This window comes from Marmota flaviventris, chromosome 6 (assembly GCF_047511675.1).
Source record: "Marmota flaviventris isolate mMarFla1 chromosome 6, mMarFla1.hap1, whole genome shotgun sequence".
Lineage (NCBI taxonomy): Eukaryota > Metazoa > Chordata > Mammalia > Rodentia > Sciuridae > Marmota > Marmota flaviventris.
Window position 1 is genome coordinate 107,851,158 of NC_092503.1, and position 19,238 is coordinate 107,870,395.

At 39.3% G+C, this 19,238-nt stretch overlaps 1 protein-coding gene across 1 annotated transcript in view; it reads left to right on the forward strand.

Annotated features, from left to right (window-relative positions):
* Cyp39a1 (cytochrome P450 family 39 subfamily A member 1) overlaps nucleotides 1-19,238 on the forward strand; it is a 130,486-nt gene that overhangs the window by 82,655 nt on the left and 28,593 nt on the right. The window contains exon 8 of the mRNA XM_027950468.2: nucleotides 17,764-17,897. Coding sequence (XP_027806269.2) covers nucleotides 17,764-17,897 — 134 coding nt within the window. The remainder of the gene's footprint in view (nucleotides 1-17,763; nucleotides 17,898-19,238) is intronic.

Here is a 19,238-nt window from a genome sequence, read left to right on the forward strand (position 1 = left end):
GACTCTGCTCTGCCACTACTCCAATTAGGGTGGTGTTTGTACCACGCCGGCAGGCTCCTGGGCCTGATCCGCCGGTCTGTTGTAGGTCTGCCTACCTTGGAGGCGCGGGCGGCGGATCTGCCCTGCCCCTCCTACCATGCCTGCGGACCCCTTGGCCTGATCTGCAGGTTGATCACTGGTCTGCTCACCCTGCGGGCACGGGTGGCGGTTCCGCTCCGCCCCCACTCCAATTGGGGTCACGTGACCACCACACCGGCAGGGCCTGATCCGGGCGTGGGAGAAGGATCTGCTCTGCCCCTACTCCAGTTGGGGTGACGTGTGTACCACACTGGCAGGCCACTGGGCCTGACCCGCCAGGCTGACACAGGTCTGTTTACCTTGCAAGCGCGAACCGCGGCTCTGCCCTGCCCCTCCTACCACGCCCATGTACCACTGGGTCACGGGTCTGCCCACCTTGCGGTTGCGGGTGGCGGCTCCGCTCCGCCCCCTCTCCAATTGGGGTCACGCGGTCACCACGCTGGCAAGCCGCTGGGCCTGCTCCGGGCGCTGGCGGCGGCCCGGCTCCTTCCCTCTGGCTCGACGACAAATTGAGGAGACTCGGGTGACTGTGCCTCACCCCCCTTACCAGGAGACCAACTGCTTATGTCACCACTGGTATTGATGAAGTTCCCTCCTCCGCCGCTTTCTGCAGACGTCAGATCTCTGCCATGTTGGTATCCTATGCGAATGGCAGCATTTCGTTCCCCTTGCCGGGCAACCAAAGCACCGGGTGAGTCCTGACCGGCCCTCAGCAGGACCCGGACCGAGAAGCAGTTTCCGCGGGCTCCTAGCCCCGGGCCAGGGAAGTTCCGGGAGCCGGAACTCGGCCACTCCGTGCTCGGTGTAAGCTCCTATAAATGTAAGCTCCAAGAAGCAGTCCCCGCGGGCTCAGTTCCGGGAGCCGGAACTCGGCCGCCCCGCGCTCGGTATTCACTCTGATAAGATCAGGTTCTAAGAAGCACCCAGGCGCTGAGCCCTAGCAATCTGTCTGCAAGCCGCAGGCGAATTGCAGCCTGAAATTACCTGTTCTATGGCTGAATAAGCTGCGGTCAGTCAAAAACAGGGGTGGTGACGTCAGTTTACCAACATGGTGGCTGCTGGCCTCCTCTGTGGTCTGACCGGTGTGGAGAACCGAGATGGACCACTTCCTTCCCCCCGTCTCGAACCCAGAATTCAGCCCTGAGTACGGTGCTTGCGCGGCTGGCAGAAACTGCCGCGCTGTAACCCTGCGTCTCTATCCCAGCGCACGCTGCAGACTCTAGCCGCGGGGCGATTTGCTGAATAAGCAGTGTTACCCTCCATGCGACAAACCTCTCGCGTTTGAGTCCCCGTAGCTGATCCTCGTGCGATGGAAATCCTTCCTCCAGGTTCCGGAGCACCCCACTATTGCTGGAAATTCCTAACAAGATATCCTTTAGCCGTCCTGACTTGTCATACTCCCACACAGTGAAGCAGCACACGGGGGCAATGCACTCCCCTCGCCGCCATCTTCCTTCCCATTTCTTACCCCAAATCTGCTCCGACGACAGGCCGGTTGCCTCAGGTTCCGCAGGCTCCTGACGCACCGCGCACGGCCCGGCTAACTCCGCCCTCTTCTTCCGAAAGCCCTTCCGACACATTTATTTTTTTAATATTTATTTTTTAGGTGTAGCTGGACACAATGCCTTTATTTTATTTATTTATTTTTATGTGGTGCTGAGGATGGAACCCAGGACCTCCCATGTGTTAGGCAAGCGGTGCACCACTGAACTATAATCCCAGCACCACGAATTACATTTATTGATTTCCGTTTGTTAAAAACCATCAACATGTTAAGAAATTAAGGAGTCATGTCCACTATGATGGACAAAATCGTCAGTGTGTTCACTGTCTGTGCCCGGCTGATTTTCTTTTAATTTCATCTTCAGGTATGATCTAAGCCTAGTAGTATGGGCTGTGGGTTGTTGCAGCCTTCCTTCTTATTGTGTTGCTCACCAGGTTGAAGGTTGGGGTTTGAGACTTCCCAATTTCCCTTGCTGGGAGATTGGTGTGGGCAGGCTGGGCTGCAAGCCTGGAGGTGAAGTGGCATGCCAGGGAAGCTGGGTTGTAGGAGGCGAAGTAACAGGCCACACCTGGGAGGCAGGTGGATGAGGGCCAGGCACTGGGTCCTGTGGGCCCTAGGCAAAACTGTGTGTTGGAACAGGTGGGTCTGGTGGCTAAGCTGCAGGCCTAGTCACTGGAGCTGGGGTGATGGTGTGAGAGGCTGAGGGTGGGTGGGGACATTGGGAGACTGGGGACTGGGAGCCACAAGGCCCTTGAGTCAGGCTAGTACTGGAGCTGACCGTTCAGGACTGTGGATGCCAGACGGGAGTGAGCCAGGGATCAGGCTGGTGCCAGGACCTGGTGAGTTGCCAGCTGGTGGACCCTGGGAATATGGTGGGTCCTGTACCTCTGGCTAAGCAAGCTGAGAGCAAAATGCCCTCTCACCCACCCTTCCAACCTGCTGACCTGCTCTAGCCAGCCCCACCAGTCCCTGCTAGCTGCAGGACTCATGGGATTGAGGAGAGCTGGACTCTCTCAAGCTTCAAGACTTCAAGTCTCTTCAAGACTCTCTCAAACCTGTGTTTCCCTAGGGGGAAATGCTCCCAGGTTCTGACTTTCCACATGTCTGCTAGGTTCAGTCAGGTCCAGGCAGCCCTAGCTGCAAACTCATGGATCTGGGTTTCCAGTTTCCTTTGGCTCTGCCTTGCTTCAGTCCCAAGATGGCTCCGGGTCCGCCTCTCCATGGGTGATGGATGAACTCAGGGCCAGAGGGTGGTGGTTTTTTTTGTTTTTGTTTTTGTTTTTGTTTTCCCAGATCCAATGAATGAGTCAGCCACTGGTTCAACTAGGACAGACTGCCCCTCCAGTCTCAGGACTTTTCCCTCTGGTTGAGTTCTGGTAGCCAAGCTGGGAGAAACGCTGCCTCATGCCTGTCCGCCATCTTGCCCCCAAACTCTTATTTTCTACACCAAATATATAATTCTATCTCCTTTTCTCTTGACTTTAAAGACCAAGATGGTGTATTTTGGAACACTTTCATGTCTTTCCCATCCACCACCCAGCTATTAAGATCCAGGAAGGCTTCAGATGGGTGCTATCTGGCCCAGGGAAAGGTTCCTGGGAGGAGGATTGTTTTCCACTACTTTCTGCCTGAAATACCTGAAGTGAGTCTGGTAATGATCCAGCTCAAGAGATTTTATGTGGAATCCCTCTCTCCTCCATTCTTGCCCAGTTTCAACAGGCTGTAGGCCATTTGATAGCCCTCTTCAAATTTACAAGCTTGGCGAGCGGGTCTACTTGGGAGAATCTCATTTTATTAAGTCTTTCGCTCTGTCATTGCCATGAAGCACTGCTAATCTGCTTTGTTAATTCTCTACATTTTTCATATACACACCAGTCTTTTGTTTTTCCAGAGTATTCTTTGGGAGAATTAATCAGGCATTTAGATAATCTTTTTCTCCTATTCATAAAATACTAAAGTAAAAAGTCTTAAAGTCATGTCAACATCTCTTCAGGGACTGCAAGTCAAAAATTCAGAATCCATATGCTGATTTTATACATAAGAAGTATTTCTAGATTGATTTATTTTACCTTTTACTCACTGTTGCCTTGTTTGGGCAATATTTTCTCCATTTAGTTTATTATAAATTGGACTATGTCCTTTATTCCTTGAAAAAGTTGCCACACTGATTAAGCAGACCTCCATTTTATGGTCTAGTAAACAGAAAAATTGAAAATCTCTTTTAATATATGGGAGTAATACTTGTGAAAATAAAGAGATTTTTTTTTTCGAAGGTTATCTTATGTAGTGGACTAGGTATAGAGGCACTGAATTCCTTTTGAAATGACACAATAGGATTTGAGACATTTTCTGCATGCATTATGGATGAAATAAGGTGGGGAGGGTCCATCTGTCTATTCACCTCCCTCCTATCTGCTATAATATCTGTTCAAAGCCATGCTGCAGTCTTACTATCTTTCTCAATCTATTGGAATACTGTCTCTTTCATACTCATTCTGTTATGAGTGTGAAACTGAAACAGCCGAGCAAAGTCTACTTCCAAAAGCTTATTGCTTATAAATTTCCTATAGGAATGTGTAACTTTGATGATTAAATTTTTCCTACATCCTCCAGATGTAGGATTAAAAAAAAGTCCATATGCACCTCTAGAAAAGTTATATGAACTGGACCTGGGAGAACAGAAATTATTACTGTGCGTGTAAGAAGCTGGTGGCTGGAGAGGGGGTTGTAGGAGAATGGTCTGCCAGCCTCCTGTATGATCCCTGAGCCCCAGGGCCATATTCCCAGAGTGTATGGATAATCTCCAGGCTTAATTCTTCATATTCCCTGATCTGTTTTCACCACAAACACCTCAAGCTGCTTCTTGGGCCTTCTTTTGATTTTACACCTCTCCTTCCTATTCATTTAACTGGCTTATCTCTTAAAAATCAGATTCAGGCAGGAGATATATGAAGAAAAGCATAACATTTTACAAAAATATATGTTTTAAATAAAGAATCCAAATAAAGGAAAAAGCATACCAACCTTCCTGAATGGAAAGATTTAATATGGTGGAAACATCAACTCTTCCAATTACCATACATTTAATTAATTATGATGAGAATTCTAATGGGTTTCTAAAAAATTCCCTATATGATTTAAACTTTATATAGAAGACTAGCTGAGTATAAAGTTATTAGAAATAAAAATTAGCAAGACCAGATTTTAATAAGATATTAAAGCTTACTATGAAACTGCTATAACCAAAAAAAGTACACGATTGGTGCAAGAAAATGTATTGAGCTGCATGTCTGATCTTTACTGTTTGCCAACAAAAATCAAACTCATAATATTTATCTTACTAATCAAAAAAATATAGGAAAAAGTTATGTTTTTATTCTCTTACATTTTTGAGACAAAAGTTTCCAAAATATCTACATTTGCAACAAATTAATATTTTATATACCTACAGTGAGTGAATTCTACTTGAAAGAATTTGTAGGGGACAGCAGTGAACTATAAGGCTGTTAAATTTCTAGCTACAATCTATTCATAGTTTTTCACCTCCTCTTATCCATTCTCCCTTGATTTTTTTGTATAAATTTCACTTAATATCTTTCCCACAGATACTGTCTCATGTGTAAAAATGGATGTGTATAATGACAAAAAAGGTTAATGTTTTGTAAGGAAACAAAAACCCAAATCATACATATTTTTAAAATTAATTTATTTTAATTAGGTATATATGATAGCAGAATGCATTTTATTTCATTGTACACAGTTGCAGCACAACTTTTACATTTCTATGATTGTACACCATGTAGTGTCACACCATAAGTACAGTCATACATGTACCTAGGTAATTATGTCCATCTCATTCCACCATTTTTCATGCCCCCATGTACCCTCCCTACCCTCCCTACTCCCTTTTGCCCAATGAAAGTTTCTTCATTTTTCCCATGCCTCCCCACTCCCCATTATGTATCAGCATCCACTTATCAGAGAGAACATTCAGTCTTTGGTTTTTTGGAATCAGCTTACTTTACTTAGTATGATATTCTCCAATTTCATCCATTTACCAGCACATGCCATAATTTTATTCTCTTTTAATGCTGTGTAATATTCCATTGTGTATATATACCACAGTTTCTATATCCATTCATCTATTGAAGGGCATCTAGGTTGCTACCACATGTAGCTACTGTGAATTGAGCTGCTATGAACATTAATGTGGCTGCATTACTATAGTATGCTGATTTTTAAGTCCTTTGGGAATAGACTGAGGAGTGGGATAGCTGGGTCAAATGGTGGTTCTATTCCAAGTTTCCTAAGAAATCTTCATACTGCTTTCCAGATTGGTTACATGAATTTGCAATCCCACCAACAATGTATGAGTGTGCCTTTCCCCCCGACATCCTCGCCAACAATTATTGTTGTCTGTGTTCTTGATAGCTACCATTCTGACTGGTGTAAGATGAAATCTTAGGGTAGTTTTGATTTGCATTTCTCCAATTACTAGAGATGTTGAATATTTGTTCATATATTTGTTGATCAAATGATTGTATATCTTCTTCTGATAAATGTCTGTTCAGCTCCTTAGCTAATTTATTGATTGGGTTGTTTGTGTTTTTTTGGTGTTAAGTTTTATGAGTTTTTTATATATCCTGGAGATTAGTGCTCTATCTGATGTGTGTGTGGCAAAAATTTGCTCCCAAAATGTAGGCTCTCTGTTCACCTCTCTGAGAAGAAGCTTTTTAGTTTTTTGAGTCCATCCCATTTATTAATTCTTGATTTTATTTCTTGCACTTCAGGAGTCTTGTTAAGGAAGTTGGGGCCTAATCCAACATGATGAAGACTTGGGGTTACTTTTTCCTCTATTAGGCAGGGGGTCTATGGTCTAATTCCTAGGTGATTGGTCCACTTTGAGTTGAGTATTGCACATGCTGCATATATCTTTTTTTTTCTCTCTCTCTCTCTAAAAGAAATACTGGGGAGGTATCATAGAAATTTATTCCAATTTTTTCTTGGGGGTGGGTACTGGGGATTGAACTCAGAGGCACTTGGCTACTGAGCTACAACCCAAGCCCTGTTTTGTATTTTATTTAGAGACAGGGTCTCATTGAGTTGTTTAGCACCTTTCTTTTGCTGAGGCTGGCTTGGAACCAGGCTGGCTTTTGCTGAGGCTAACTTTTGATCCTCCTGCCTCAGCCTCCCAAGCTGCTGTCATTACAGGTATGTGCCACCACGCCCAGCATAGTCCAGTTTGTGAAAAGTCTCTCAATAGAGCAAACTTAAGAGTTTGTTAAAAATTATAACATAAGCCTTGTATTTTCAAGAAAGCTGGAAATCCCTATTCTTTCGCATCTGTATCCTCACCTCTAGAGCTTCTCTGAGTGGACCTCCTATTGTTGCTTTCTTCATATTAAAGAAGTTTCTGGGAGCTATCTAAAAGAGGCAGCAGGACATAAGTAACCTCTACAGAGCCAGTCTACTTTCTTTAATTTATCTCTCTCATTTTAGTATTAGGAAAATCATATTTGCTCCCTAATTATTTTAGGTGTCCCATGAATTCCTACACCATGTCTTTAGCTGACATAAGTCTAGTCACCTCTACTAACTTCAGAAGACCCTGTACATTCTGTAAGAGTGAGAAAGAAACAGGTAGGGAGGAAAGATAGAGGAGAGGGGAAAAGGACTAGATGGCTGTCAGACTGTCTTCTACAGCAGGCTGGATTTTGCTACACAAAGCAACCCACACTACTCCCTCCGGCCTCACTCCTCAGTGATCTCTGCATCACACCTTCCCTTCCTTCGCACAAGCAGAGCAGTCTCTCCCTTTCTTGATGCACTCTTCTGAAATAACTGTCTTTCTTTGGCATCTTCTCTGTACATTCACTTCAGCTTGCTTTTTCCTAACGAAAGGCATTTGGTTGTGGGTGCTCTGTGTCCCACAGCTACCACTGAGACCTGGTCTGCAGCTCACATGGCCTGGGGAAGGTCCCCCACAAGCACAGTGGCTACATTAGGAGAGACTGTCTTCATTGTGCTAGATATTTCAGTCCCTCCTAACCTGTCCCTTGCTTAGCCAAGTTAGCTTCATTACCTTGCTTACTAATTATCACTTCCTCCCAACTGCTGCCCCTCTGGGTTTCTCAGTTCAGATAGGACCCCCATTCTAGTGCATTTTTCTCATCATCCCTCTGCCCTCAGGAATAGATGGGGGAATAGGAGTTTGGAGAGGGAAAAGGTCATCAGGGTCCTTATTCATAGTTTAAAATTAACTTTCTGATAAACAAAAGACCAATTTTGCAATATTTCTTCTCAAAATTAAAACAACAGTTGTAAAAAAAAAAGTTTTATTGCTTTACCCAGGGGAGACAAGTTAGCACACAAATCTTTATCTCTGCAAATTCCCACAAATCTGTAACCAGACCATTCTTACTACCTATAAATAACAATTCTAGGAATTTTTTTTTAATATATAAGACTTATGGCAATGGTAGATGTACTCCAGGACATTTTTATCCAAAGTAATTCTCTCTGTATGTGATATGTTAATCTTTACAAGTGAACATAGATTTCTTTTGAAAAAAGAGAAGAAAACAGTCATTTCGTAAATATAACAGAATATTTATGAAACGAAGTAGTCATATAGTTATAAAAATGAAATTCTTGACTGTTACATATATTGGTTTTTAAATTCCTGAAATGAAAAGTGGGCTATAAATTTTCCTTTGCCCTCCCCAGCACCCCAAGTTCTAAATTCTTATTTATTGTTTCTTTTTATCTCTGTCTCTCTTCTTTAAAAACTAAATTTTTTAGGAGCTTATCTTGAAGTCTCCGGTTGAGAAAATAAGCCAGAAAACTAAATAGCTTCCTGCCCTGATTCTCTGAGAGCAATTGATGTCACTGCTTCATTATTTTTTTTTTGTAGAAGTCTTAGAAATGCTCTATTTTTTTCAAAGATATTACATAATTTTCTGAGATGACAGTCTAAAGTAAATACTGTCTTTTTATTTTTTGACTCTACTTTTTTCCAGAAATCACTGTTATAAAATTTAGAAAGTAGATTTCTTGACCAAATTTGGATAGGAGTCATTGCTGAAGGTTTTCACCTCAGTTCGTTTGGTTTTGAAAGGTTATCTCATGTATTTTCATCGGCAGCTCATTTTCCTTCATGTGTGCCATGACCTTTCGCATACACCTCAACTTTCAATATTTTAAGCAAGCTGTGCTATCTATGAATATGAAAAGGTGACCTCTGTGAGGGAAAACTCACCTCCAGACACAGAGCAAACAGAACTCAAGATCCTGGCTTTCAGGAGGAAACAAACGTCACGGCCTGTACAGAGATGCGCTCTTTAATGTTTAGGTTTTTTTTTTTTTTTTTTTTTTTTTTTGTAGTTCTTCAGGTAATAAACTCACCTGTTTATCATTGTGGGGAGGCACAAGGGTTTTCTCAGTATTCAACCCCGAATTCTGATTCATCTCCTCAGAATTCTCTCTCTAAAGGTCTGGATGACTCATCAAATGCCTACCAATCCTTTTTTTCCATCGGATCAGGGAATATTTCCCCACAGTTATTAGCAAAGTCATTATATAATGTTGTTATAAGTCTATAATAATAATTTTTATATATTAATTTATTTCCTACTATGATTGTGGTGTGCATACGGAAAAGTGGTTTAAAATACTACTAAACCAGAGGAGCCATCTCTCAAAAGAGGGACTTCCTGTAGCAATTCTATTTGACTCATGTTTCTTTCTTTCAAGTCCAAGAAATCTTATTTTTATGATGAATATTGGAATTTGTTCATGTTCTTTCTGCCTGGGTGACTCATATCCATCCTTCTAGGCTTAGTTTAAATTCCAGCCCCAGGTGAAAGGGAATGAACTCCACAGACTCCACTTGAATCCTCTCCTGTGAAACTTAGTTATTTATATACACATATTGTTCTCTGTCCTTGGGTCCAAGATCCTTTAAGGCCATGTGTGTACTGCTCTTTCCTTTCTCCTCTCTGGGGAAGTGCTGTGGCATATTAGCAAGCTCAAGGGCTTTCAGTATAAATGGCCATTGGTTTGAAGGTTGCTCTGATGCTTTTTGTCTCCTTGGACACATGAACCTCTCTGAGAGTGGATTAGCTGGTAGGTAGCTATGAGGAATAAATGCAGAGATCCAAAATATTTGTGAGATAAGACAGCCAATACATTACTGTTATTCTCAGCTTATCTCCCATAGCACCTATCCTTGAGCTAGTACCTAAGAGATAATGTAGCAAATTTCTATGGAGTGAACCAGTGATTGGAGTCCTGGAATTTCAATCTATTGCATATACTTAACAATTCATGGTTACACTGTTTTGCTTGTTATTATGACTTTAATGTCAAAGCTATATATAATATTTTAGAAACATTTTTTGCTATTTCTGAATACAAGAATCATCTTTTATTTGGTTTCAGATATCCTAAGGTTTGATTTTGTTGTATTTATGCCAAGAATTGAACAGATGACTTCTAAATTTTACCCTAGATCACCCATAGTTTCTTTCCTTGTCTGTCTTCTGTAGTGGTCCTGGTCTCAGTTAGGCTCCAGCCCTTCTGATGATTACCTTGGCATCCTTCCAAGGGGAGCCTTCTAATTTTAGAGGCACAAAGCTGGAGGAACAAACCGCAGATGTGCATTGAAATATTCACAGTATGGGTACAGAGCTATTTCTAAGAGTTTTAATGAAAAAAAGGTCTTTTATTCTAAAGATGTTTGAAAACTTAGTATATTTCATTTTTCTTTGCTTAGTCCAAGAATACTACTTTATTTTTCCACATCACACGGGGATTTGAGGAACTAAAAATATTTGATCAAAACACTTATTTTCCAAGTGTAGTCTACATCTCTCATACATTTATAGGTCATAGTTTGAAATATCTTCAACTCAAAACAAGCCTTTGTTTCTGTATTATATAATGCAATTTAAAATGTCTTTGTACTTAGTAATTCGGTCAAGTAAAATAATAATACTTAACACAGAACTTTTTTCTAAATGAGGTTAGAAACTTTACCATTACTAAAGCCCAAACTTTTGGGGGCCTAGAATTTTGCCTGCCTTAGGATAGGTGGGTCACTTTGGAATGTCACAGATCTGGTTTCAAATATAAAAACTTGACTGGTGATCACCCCCTATCCTTCCTCAAATAGAAAAACATTTCTTTTCCGTATCCTATAGCAGCAACAAAGTAAAACAGAAAAAACAATTAGAAGGAATGTTTGGTGAATTTGTCCAATGTAGATGTTCTCAATAGGTTTTTAGAGAACTTTTTTTTTAACACAAGTTACATTTTGAATCTGAATTGTAGGTTATTGCTCATTTTATATATATATATATATTTTTTTTTTTAAATTTATATATATTTTCTATATGTCAAGGGTCCTAGCTTCCTGGGGCCTCCTTGGTTTTCAGGATAAAGGTGAAATTGATCTGAACTCTGTCTCAGATTTCTAGGAACTTTTGAAGGGAAAAATGAGAGAGATAGAGTAAGGAGGTGGCTTCTAGTCTTCTCTGACCCTTGGTTCCTGCATTTGCTGAGTTTTCAAGGTCTGCTCTTTTCCATTTGCATAATCTGCCTCTTTCCCATATTGCATTGCCTCCCTGGACATACCCTAGATCTTCATTTCTCCAGTGTTAATTTAAAGTTAGGTGTTATCTGACATTTTAAAAATAACAAACATATGGGGCAAGAAAGGAAGAAAATATATTGCAGTCAGGAACAACTTAAAAGACCTGTCATTCAGCCCAACAGAATCTTTCTTGACCCTCTACTAGGTTATCAGTCACATGCCAAGTACTTGGGCCCCTGTCTCTTATTAGAAATCTCTACTATCCTTCTGTGGATATGGCTTAGTGGTTAAGCACCCCTAGGTTCAATCCCTAGTATGAAGAAGAAGGAGAAAAAGGAAGAAGAAGATGAATAAGAGGAGGAGCAGGAGGAGGAGGAAGAAGAGGAGAAGGAAAAATCTCCAGCCTGTGTCTTCTTCACCATGCACACTGCAACAATTCCAATACCCTGTTATTTCTGACTCATAACAGACATTCAGGGTTTCTACCAGGGCTTCGTGTCTTAATATATGCTGTTAGGCACTGTTTTCCTTCCTTCCCTCCTTCCCTCCCTCCCTCCCTCCCTTCCTTCCTCCCATCTTTCCTTTTCCTTGCAAGTACATTCTAAAAGAATTCTGTATCCCTTCATGCATTTAAATTGATGTCTTCTATTTGTAATCTTATTTTTAAACATTTCCTGATAAATTGTCTACATGCTTTTTGTGTATTTAAAATATTTATATGTCAAAAGTTGCAGATTTAATCCAGTCAGTTATGAAAAATGGCTGCCTTATAACCTAATTCACAAAGCCAGTCCTTAAGTATCTAACTAATCAACCAATCCAACTCAGTTTCCTCCCACACCCCCACATTTTCTATCAGCGCACTGTAATTATACACAACAGTGACTTTCTGTAGCATATTCAGACATGCACATGACCCCTCGTCCCTTCCCGGTTCCTTTCCTCTACTAGTCCTCCTTTGGTTCATGAGATTCCCCACACCTTTCTTTTTCTTTATCCTCTATAATGAGATAACACACACGACCTTTGACTTTCTGAGTTGGTCTGACTTATTTTCGAATGGAAAATATCTTAGTTTTTTTTTAATCAATCAAACACGTTAATATGTGTTGCTGTGACACTCACTTTTGAGTTGTCATTCTAAGATAGGTGGACATCATGGAAACAGATACATGGCTTATGAGCAAAGGCTTTTGGATACATATATAGAGTAAGACTGTCTGTGGACAGAATTTTTTTCCTATGCCTGTTTTACTTTGCTTTCAAGTACTTTTCCCTCAGGTGCATGGTGTTATCTAATTACCCTTTTGTCTGGTACCCAAGAGATGTTTGGACCTCAGGGAAAACAGAGCAGCTTTAGTGCAGCAGATATAAATCAGGATGGCTAAGAGGCAGGACATTCTGTTGGGAAGTGAGGAAAAGGTGACTGTATAAGGAAGTGGGAAAAAGAATTGCAACACAGTATTTTCTAAGATCTGTTTTAGAAAAAGAGCAAACCAAATGTTGAGAATCAGGAAATTGATCTTCTTAGCCTTATGTGTTCCCGTGTGCCCTCTGGGTACCTGAACATAATTTGAAGACCATTATAATAGCATATCTTTTACACAAAGATTTCTCCCCTTTAGTTATGGTCTATGTTTTCCTTATAAAATAACTGTATTTTACAGGGTTATACAGATACTATGCATTGTATACTGACAAGCTTATGTAAATAATAGGAACAGTAAAGACAACATAGAATTTATAGTGTTTGTAAAATCTAAATGCTGAAATAAAATCTGGACTTTTTAGCATTTGGAGGTACAATGAGGAGCAAATTGATAGCTTGCTCCCTTGAGGTCCCTTTTTCTATATAAGGCCAGAAAGTAAATATTTTAGGCTTTATGTGGCCTCTTTTAAAATTTGCCACAATGATGTAAAAGCAGCTACAGATGACATAGAAAAAGGTGAGAATTACTGCTTTTAGGGCCAGTTTATATGTGGCCACATGGCAAGCTCAGCCAGGGCCCCCAGAAGGTGTGTTGGCATTCCTTTTCTGATGAGGATAACACTTTTTGAGCTGCAAAAATGATATAATTGGGGCACATTTCTAAAATTCTGGCTAATTAAAAGTTTAGAATTAATCATCACATTATCTAATTTTATGGTTCATAAAAAGTAAAAGTCCTTTTCATCTTGTACGTTCATGCTGATAAAAGCCTTCAGTTGGCAACTTTGATACTCGGGGTTTCTGATTTAAATTGTCATTTTTATTCACTTAGTATGTTTGTCTCTATTTTCTTCAAATAGAAGAGATCATTTAAGAACTAGTAATAAGAACTGTTTTAAGTCCAGGATGTTTAAGAAATAAAATCCAGGGATATTTTCTACATCTTTTAATCTAGCACTGTGTTTCTTAATATATGATCCTGGGGACTGGGGCTGTAGCTCAGTGGTAAAGCACTTGCCTCACATATGTGAGGCACTGGGTTTGATCCTCAGCACCACATAAAAATAAATAAAGATATTGTGTGTTCATCTATAACTAAAAAAATATTTTAAAAAATATGATCCTGGGGCCTGCAGCATCAACATCACCTGAGAACTTGGAAGAATATTAAATTCTTGGGCCCCCTCAGGCCTACTGACTCTTGGGTCCTGCAATCTGTATTTCAACAACCCTTTCGCATGATGGTAATATACACTTAATGTTGGCGAACCACTGGTCCAGTATATACCAGGTTCTTACTGTATTCTTTTTAAAATATCCTCGTATTGTCCCTCAGAAATATCTTTCAAATTTGACTTTTCTAAATCTCTCCCATTGCCCTACACAAACTACAAGTGAGTTTGTTTGGGTTTTGGGGTATTAAACTCAGCCATGCTCTGTCACTGAGCTACATCCTCACTCCTTTTTATTTTTTTATTTTGAGACATGATCTCACTAAGTTACCCAAGTTGGCCTACAACTTGTAATCCTTCTGCCTCCACCTCCTGAAGAGCTGGGAGTACAGATGTGCACCACCTCACCCTGCTTTTTTAAAAATTCTTATTTAGTAATACATGACAGTAGAATGTATTTTGGCAAATTATACATACATAGAGTACAACTTTTTCTATTTAGGATCCCACTCTTATGGTTGTACATGGTGCAAATTTACCCTGTCATGTATTCAAATACAAGGCTAGGAAATTATGCCTGATTAATTCTGCTGTCTTTCCTCTTCCCCTCCTACTTCCTATCCTTCATTTCCTTTTATTTGATCCAATGGATTTCTATTATTCCCCTCCCCAACTTCCCTTGTTTTAGGTTAACATCCACAAAACAGAGAAAACATTCAGCCTTTGCTTTTGGGAGGTATTAGCTTATTTCACTTAGAATGATATTTTCCAGGTCATCCATATACTGGCAAATGCCATTATTTCATTCTTCTTTATGACTGAATAATACTCCATTGCGTATATATAACACATTTTCTTTATCTATTCATCTATTGAAGGGTATCTAGGTTATTTCCATAGCTTGGCTATTATGAATTGACCTGCTATAAATACTGATGTGGCTGCATCATTGTAGTATGCTAATTTTAAGTCATTTGGGTATATAACAAGGAATAGGATAACTGGGTCAAATGGTGGTTCCATTCTAAGTTTTCTAAGTAATCTCCATACTGCTTTCCATAGTGGTGGTAAAGATTTTCTCCCATTCTGCAAGATCTCTGTTCACATTCTTGATTTTTTTTTTTTTTTTTGCCACGAAGAAGCTTTTCAGTTTGATACCATCCCATTTATTGATTATTGATTTTACTTCTTATGCTTTAGGAATCTTATTGAAGTTGGTTCCTAAGCTAACATGTTAGAGGGCCTATTTTTTTCTTCTAGTAAGTGCAGGGTCTCTGGTCTAATGCCAAGGTCCTTGCTTCAAGTTTCTTAATTGATCCTACCACCATATTAAATATACATTCATTCATTCAATAAAAATATATGGAGTGCATAATATGTACCAGGCACTATGTCAGATACTGAGTGTAAGTCAGGGAATAGGAGAAACAAGATCCAAAACAAATGGAATCTTACCCTTTTTGGAGGAGCCCATCAAAACATAATTATCCAAATTATTTAATATATTAAAAAAGAGGTTTGTTTGGATTCCTCCAGGGAAATAAAGTAGGTAGAGAAGAGAGGAGAACCCAGAACTGATACCTGACAGTCCTGGGATACATTGAGAGTCTGGATAGATGAAAAGGAGCCATCTATCACAAACTCTGACTTCAGCTGCTGTGAGCATACTGGACTCAGTGGAGCACCTTGGGAAAGAGGGTAGACCCATTACAACCCCAGTGAACCAAGTGTGATGGCTTATTTGGACCTTCATCCACAGTTGATCGATCTAATTACCTTCTGCATTGGACTCTGCTCCAGACACATGAATTCTTGTTATCTGGACATGCCCTTTATCTTCAGGTAGCTGACTTTTTTTTTTTAAATTTTACTTCTAAGAAGCCTCTTCAACATCTCCTTTTCCTGTCTGGTCATTGTCACCACTGTTCACCCACAGGCAGTAGTACACTCTAATGTGGTAGCACTTATTACAAGTTAACTCCTTTTAGTTGTTTGTCACCTGTATCAGGCTATTAAGAGTCAGTGCCCTGACATTCATCTTTATACTTAGCACTTACAAACTTGCTAGAGGTGCTCAATAAATATCTATGGAGTGAGTATCATATTTGGTTTTGTGTTACTATAACAGAATATCCAAAGCTGGGAAAATTGAAAAGAAAATAGATTTATTTGTCTCACAATTCTGATGGCTAGAAAGTCTAAATAGCCTTGTGTGTTTAGAGAGAGTCCATGGCTATTTCACAACATGGAAGAGAATCAGAAAGGGAAACAGCTATGTGCAGGAGAGGTCAAGCACTGGGGGCATCCTCACTTTTTACCAACCCCATCTTTCAATAATTAATCCAGTCATGTAAGGCAAGCATTACCCCCTTCATCAGGTGAGCACAACCTGATTACCTCCCTCTAGGTTCCACCATGTACAGGTCCCACACCTTTTTATAGGTTGCATTCAGGACCAAGCTTACAGCACAGGAACAAACCATATCCAGACCAGAGCAGAGGAATTGAAATAGTTCCTCATACATGATGTCAAAATAGTATTAGGTGTGTTCCTCCAATCTATAGATTTTTCTCCCAATAAAGGATTCAGGAAAAAAAATGTATCAGCTATGGAATAAAACCATATTAGGAAGTATGGATCCTATAGAACCACGAAATTCATACTAACAGTAACGGTAGCAGTTATAAACAATGTTTTGTATTGAGCACTTACTACATGCTAGGCACTACTCTGTGTGTGTCACTCATAAACTAATCCACCAATTACAACCTTTAAATTTCTATTTAACTGTTCAAAGAAAGTACTTGTCCTTTCTTCAATTTTAATTTACAGTCTTTTTGATGGTAAAGACCTTCTGATACCTAAATTTCCTGGTTTCCTGAAATGACACATACTTTGTTCTCCATTAAGTTACCAACTGTGAAATGATATTTGTTACATATGCAGAATCTCAAGTCATTTTAAGAATTGCTAAGTTCAGCTATAGACTCTCTAAATTATTTTCCTGAACTGTCCCTTAAGAAACATAGAGATAGTTCAAGAAAAGTAGAAAGCAAGTAAAGATTGTGCTACCACTCTCTTTTCATGCCATATCAAGATGGTTTTCAGTTAGTATTATTTTTGTGGTTGCTCTTCAACAGCTATTTATGCATTAGGACACATGCATGTGCAGAGTCCAAGAGACACGGATGGAGATCCCTTACCTCACTCTCACCCGCCCTCTCCCCAAATGGCCAAGAAGTAGAAATGAAAAGAGGAATGGTTCAGCTTAATTATATTGACAATGTTGTTGACTTTTACTAAGCAAGTACTGTCCACACCAACTGAATGCTGTGTTGTCTTAAGTAATTTTCAAAAAGCAAATATTTTTCTTGAAATATCACTCTCTAAGCTGTCTAATTGGACTGAGAAGCCTGACCATACAAAGATTGACCTCTAATCCTTTTCCAGGTTCCTTCTTCTAAATATTAAAGTACACATGTACTTCAGGAAAGTCACAGCTCCCATCCTGAGAGGGCACACTCACAGTTCCAGATGAGGTCCCAGAGACCACTGTCCCTCTCTAAATGTTCTTTTTGGATCTTTTGAAATGAATGATTTAAAAAAAAATAATTGTCAGGGAAAAGACAGAAAAAGAAAGCCAGGTAGCTTTTTATGGCTTATTCGTTGTACATTTGATGCCACAATTTTATTGTTGTTACAATAGGAATTCTCAATTTGGATGAGAAAGGATGAGATGAGGGAAAACTGAACCCCTTCCTGATAAGGGCTATCTCTGTCATTTCATAATCATAAGACCGTGGGAGCCAAGGTGGATACCAACACATCCTGTCACAGAATAAGAGGCAGAAAGTAATAGCAACAGTAACACTTTACGTGCCAGAGATAGCATTTACCCTCTGTTAAGGTGCTTTACAGAAAATCACTTTCTAGTCTCTTGAGCTTATCTCTTTTTTTTTTTTCATTTTAAAGAAGTTCTCTTTGCAGGTAAAGACAAGATTAAAGTGACTGAGAAAGAATTGAAGAAGCTCCTTCTCATTAAATGGTGCATTTTGGAAACCATTCGGTTAAGAGCCCCTGGTATTATTACTAGAAAAGTAATGAAGCCAATTAAAATTTTGGTAAGCTTTGGGGTTTTTGTTTTAAAATGATCAACCTTCTAGGAAAAAAAAGTACCTATTTGCTTCTATATTTTATTTTTAATTGATATATTATTGATTAATTTTAACTTATTTTTAAAGGATGAATTAAATTTGAATATATATATTTGGATATATATGTGTGTGTGTGTATATATATATATATATATATATATATATATATATATATATATGATATACTTATCATATAGAACGTTTTGTAGTTTGCATACAGGTGGAATGCCTAAATCAAGCTAATTAACATATATATTGTCTCACATACTTATTATTTTTCAACATGTCTTTATTAGCAATTTTCAAGAATACAATACATTGTTATTAACTATAGTCAACATATTACACTATAGATATCTTGAACTCATTTTTACTATATAACTGAAATTTTGTATCACTTGACTAACATTTCTTCAGGTCCCTCTCGGTCCCTCAGCCCCAGTAACTCTCATTCTTTCCTCTATTCTGGTTCCAACGTCTTTAGATTCTACTTTATAAGTGTCACTGTGTGTGGTATTTGTTTGTCTGTTTCTGTGTATATCATTTGACATAATGTCATCCAGGCTCATTTGCGTTGTTGCAAATGACAGGATTTCCTTCTTTTAAAAGGCTGAATAGTATTTCTTGGTGTGTATGTGTGAATTTTTCTTTATCTGTTTATCTGCTGATGGACACAGGTTGATTCCATATCATGATACTATAAAGAATGCTGAAGTAAACATGGGAGTGCAGATATCTCTTTAGTGTACAGATTTCATATTCTTTGAAAATATGCTAAGTACTGAGGCAGCTGGATTATATGGTAGTTTTAAGTTTTTAAGAAATCTCCATACTGTTTTCCCATTATGGCTGTACTAATTTACATTACAAACCAGCAACAGTTTGCAAGGCTTCTCTTTACTCCACATCTTCACTAACACTTATCTTTTTGATAATAGAAATTCTGACAGGTATGAAGTGTTGTTATGGCTTTGATTTGCATTTTCCTGATTATTAGTAATGTTGACTATTTTTTTGTATACCTGTTGGCCACTAGTATGACTTCTTTTGAGACATGTCAATTTATATCCTTTGACATTTTTTAATCAGTTTTTTTTCTTTTTATTGAGTGCTTAATATATTTGTGATATTAACTCTTCTCAGTATGAAGTGTAAATATTTTCTCTCATTCTATAGTATCTCTTTACTTGGTAAAGATTGTTTCCTTGGATGTGCAGAAGCTTTTCAATTTAATGTAATTTCATTTGTCAGTTTTTGCTTTTGTTGCCCATGCTTTGGGGTTCATATGCAAAAAAATTATCAGGGAGA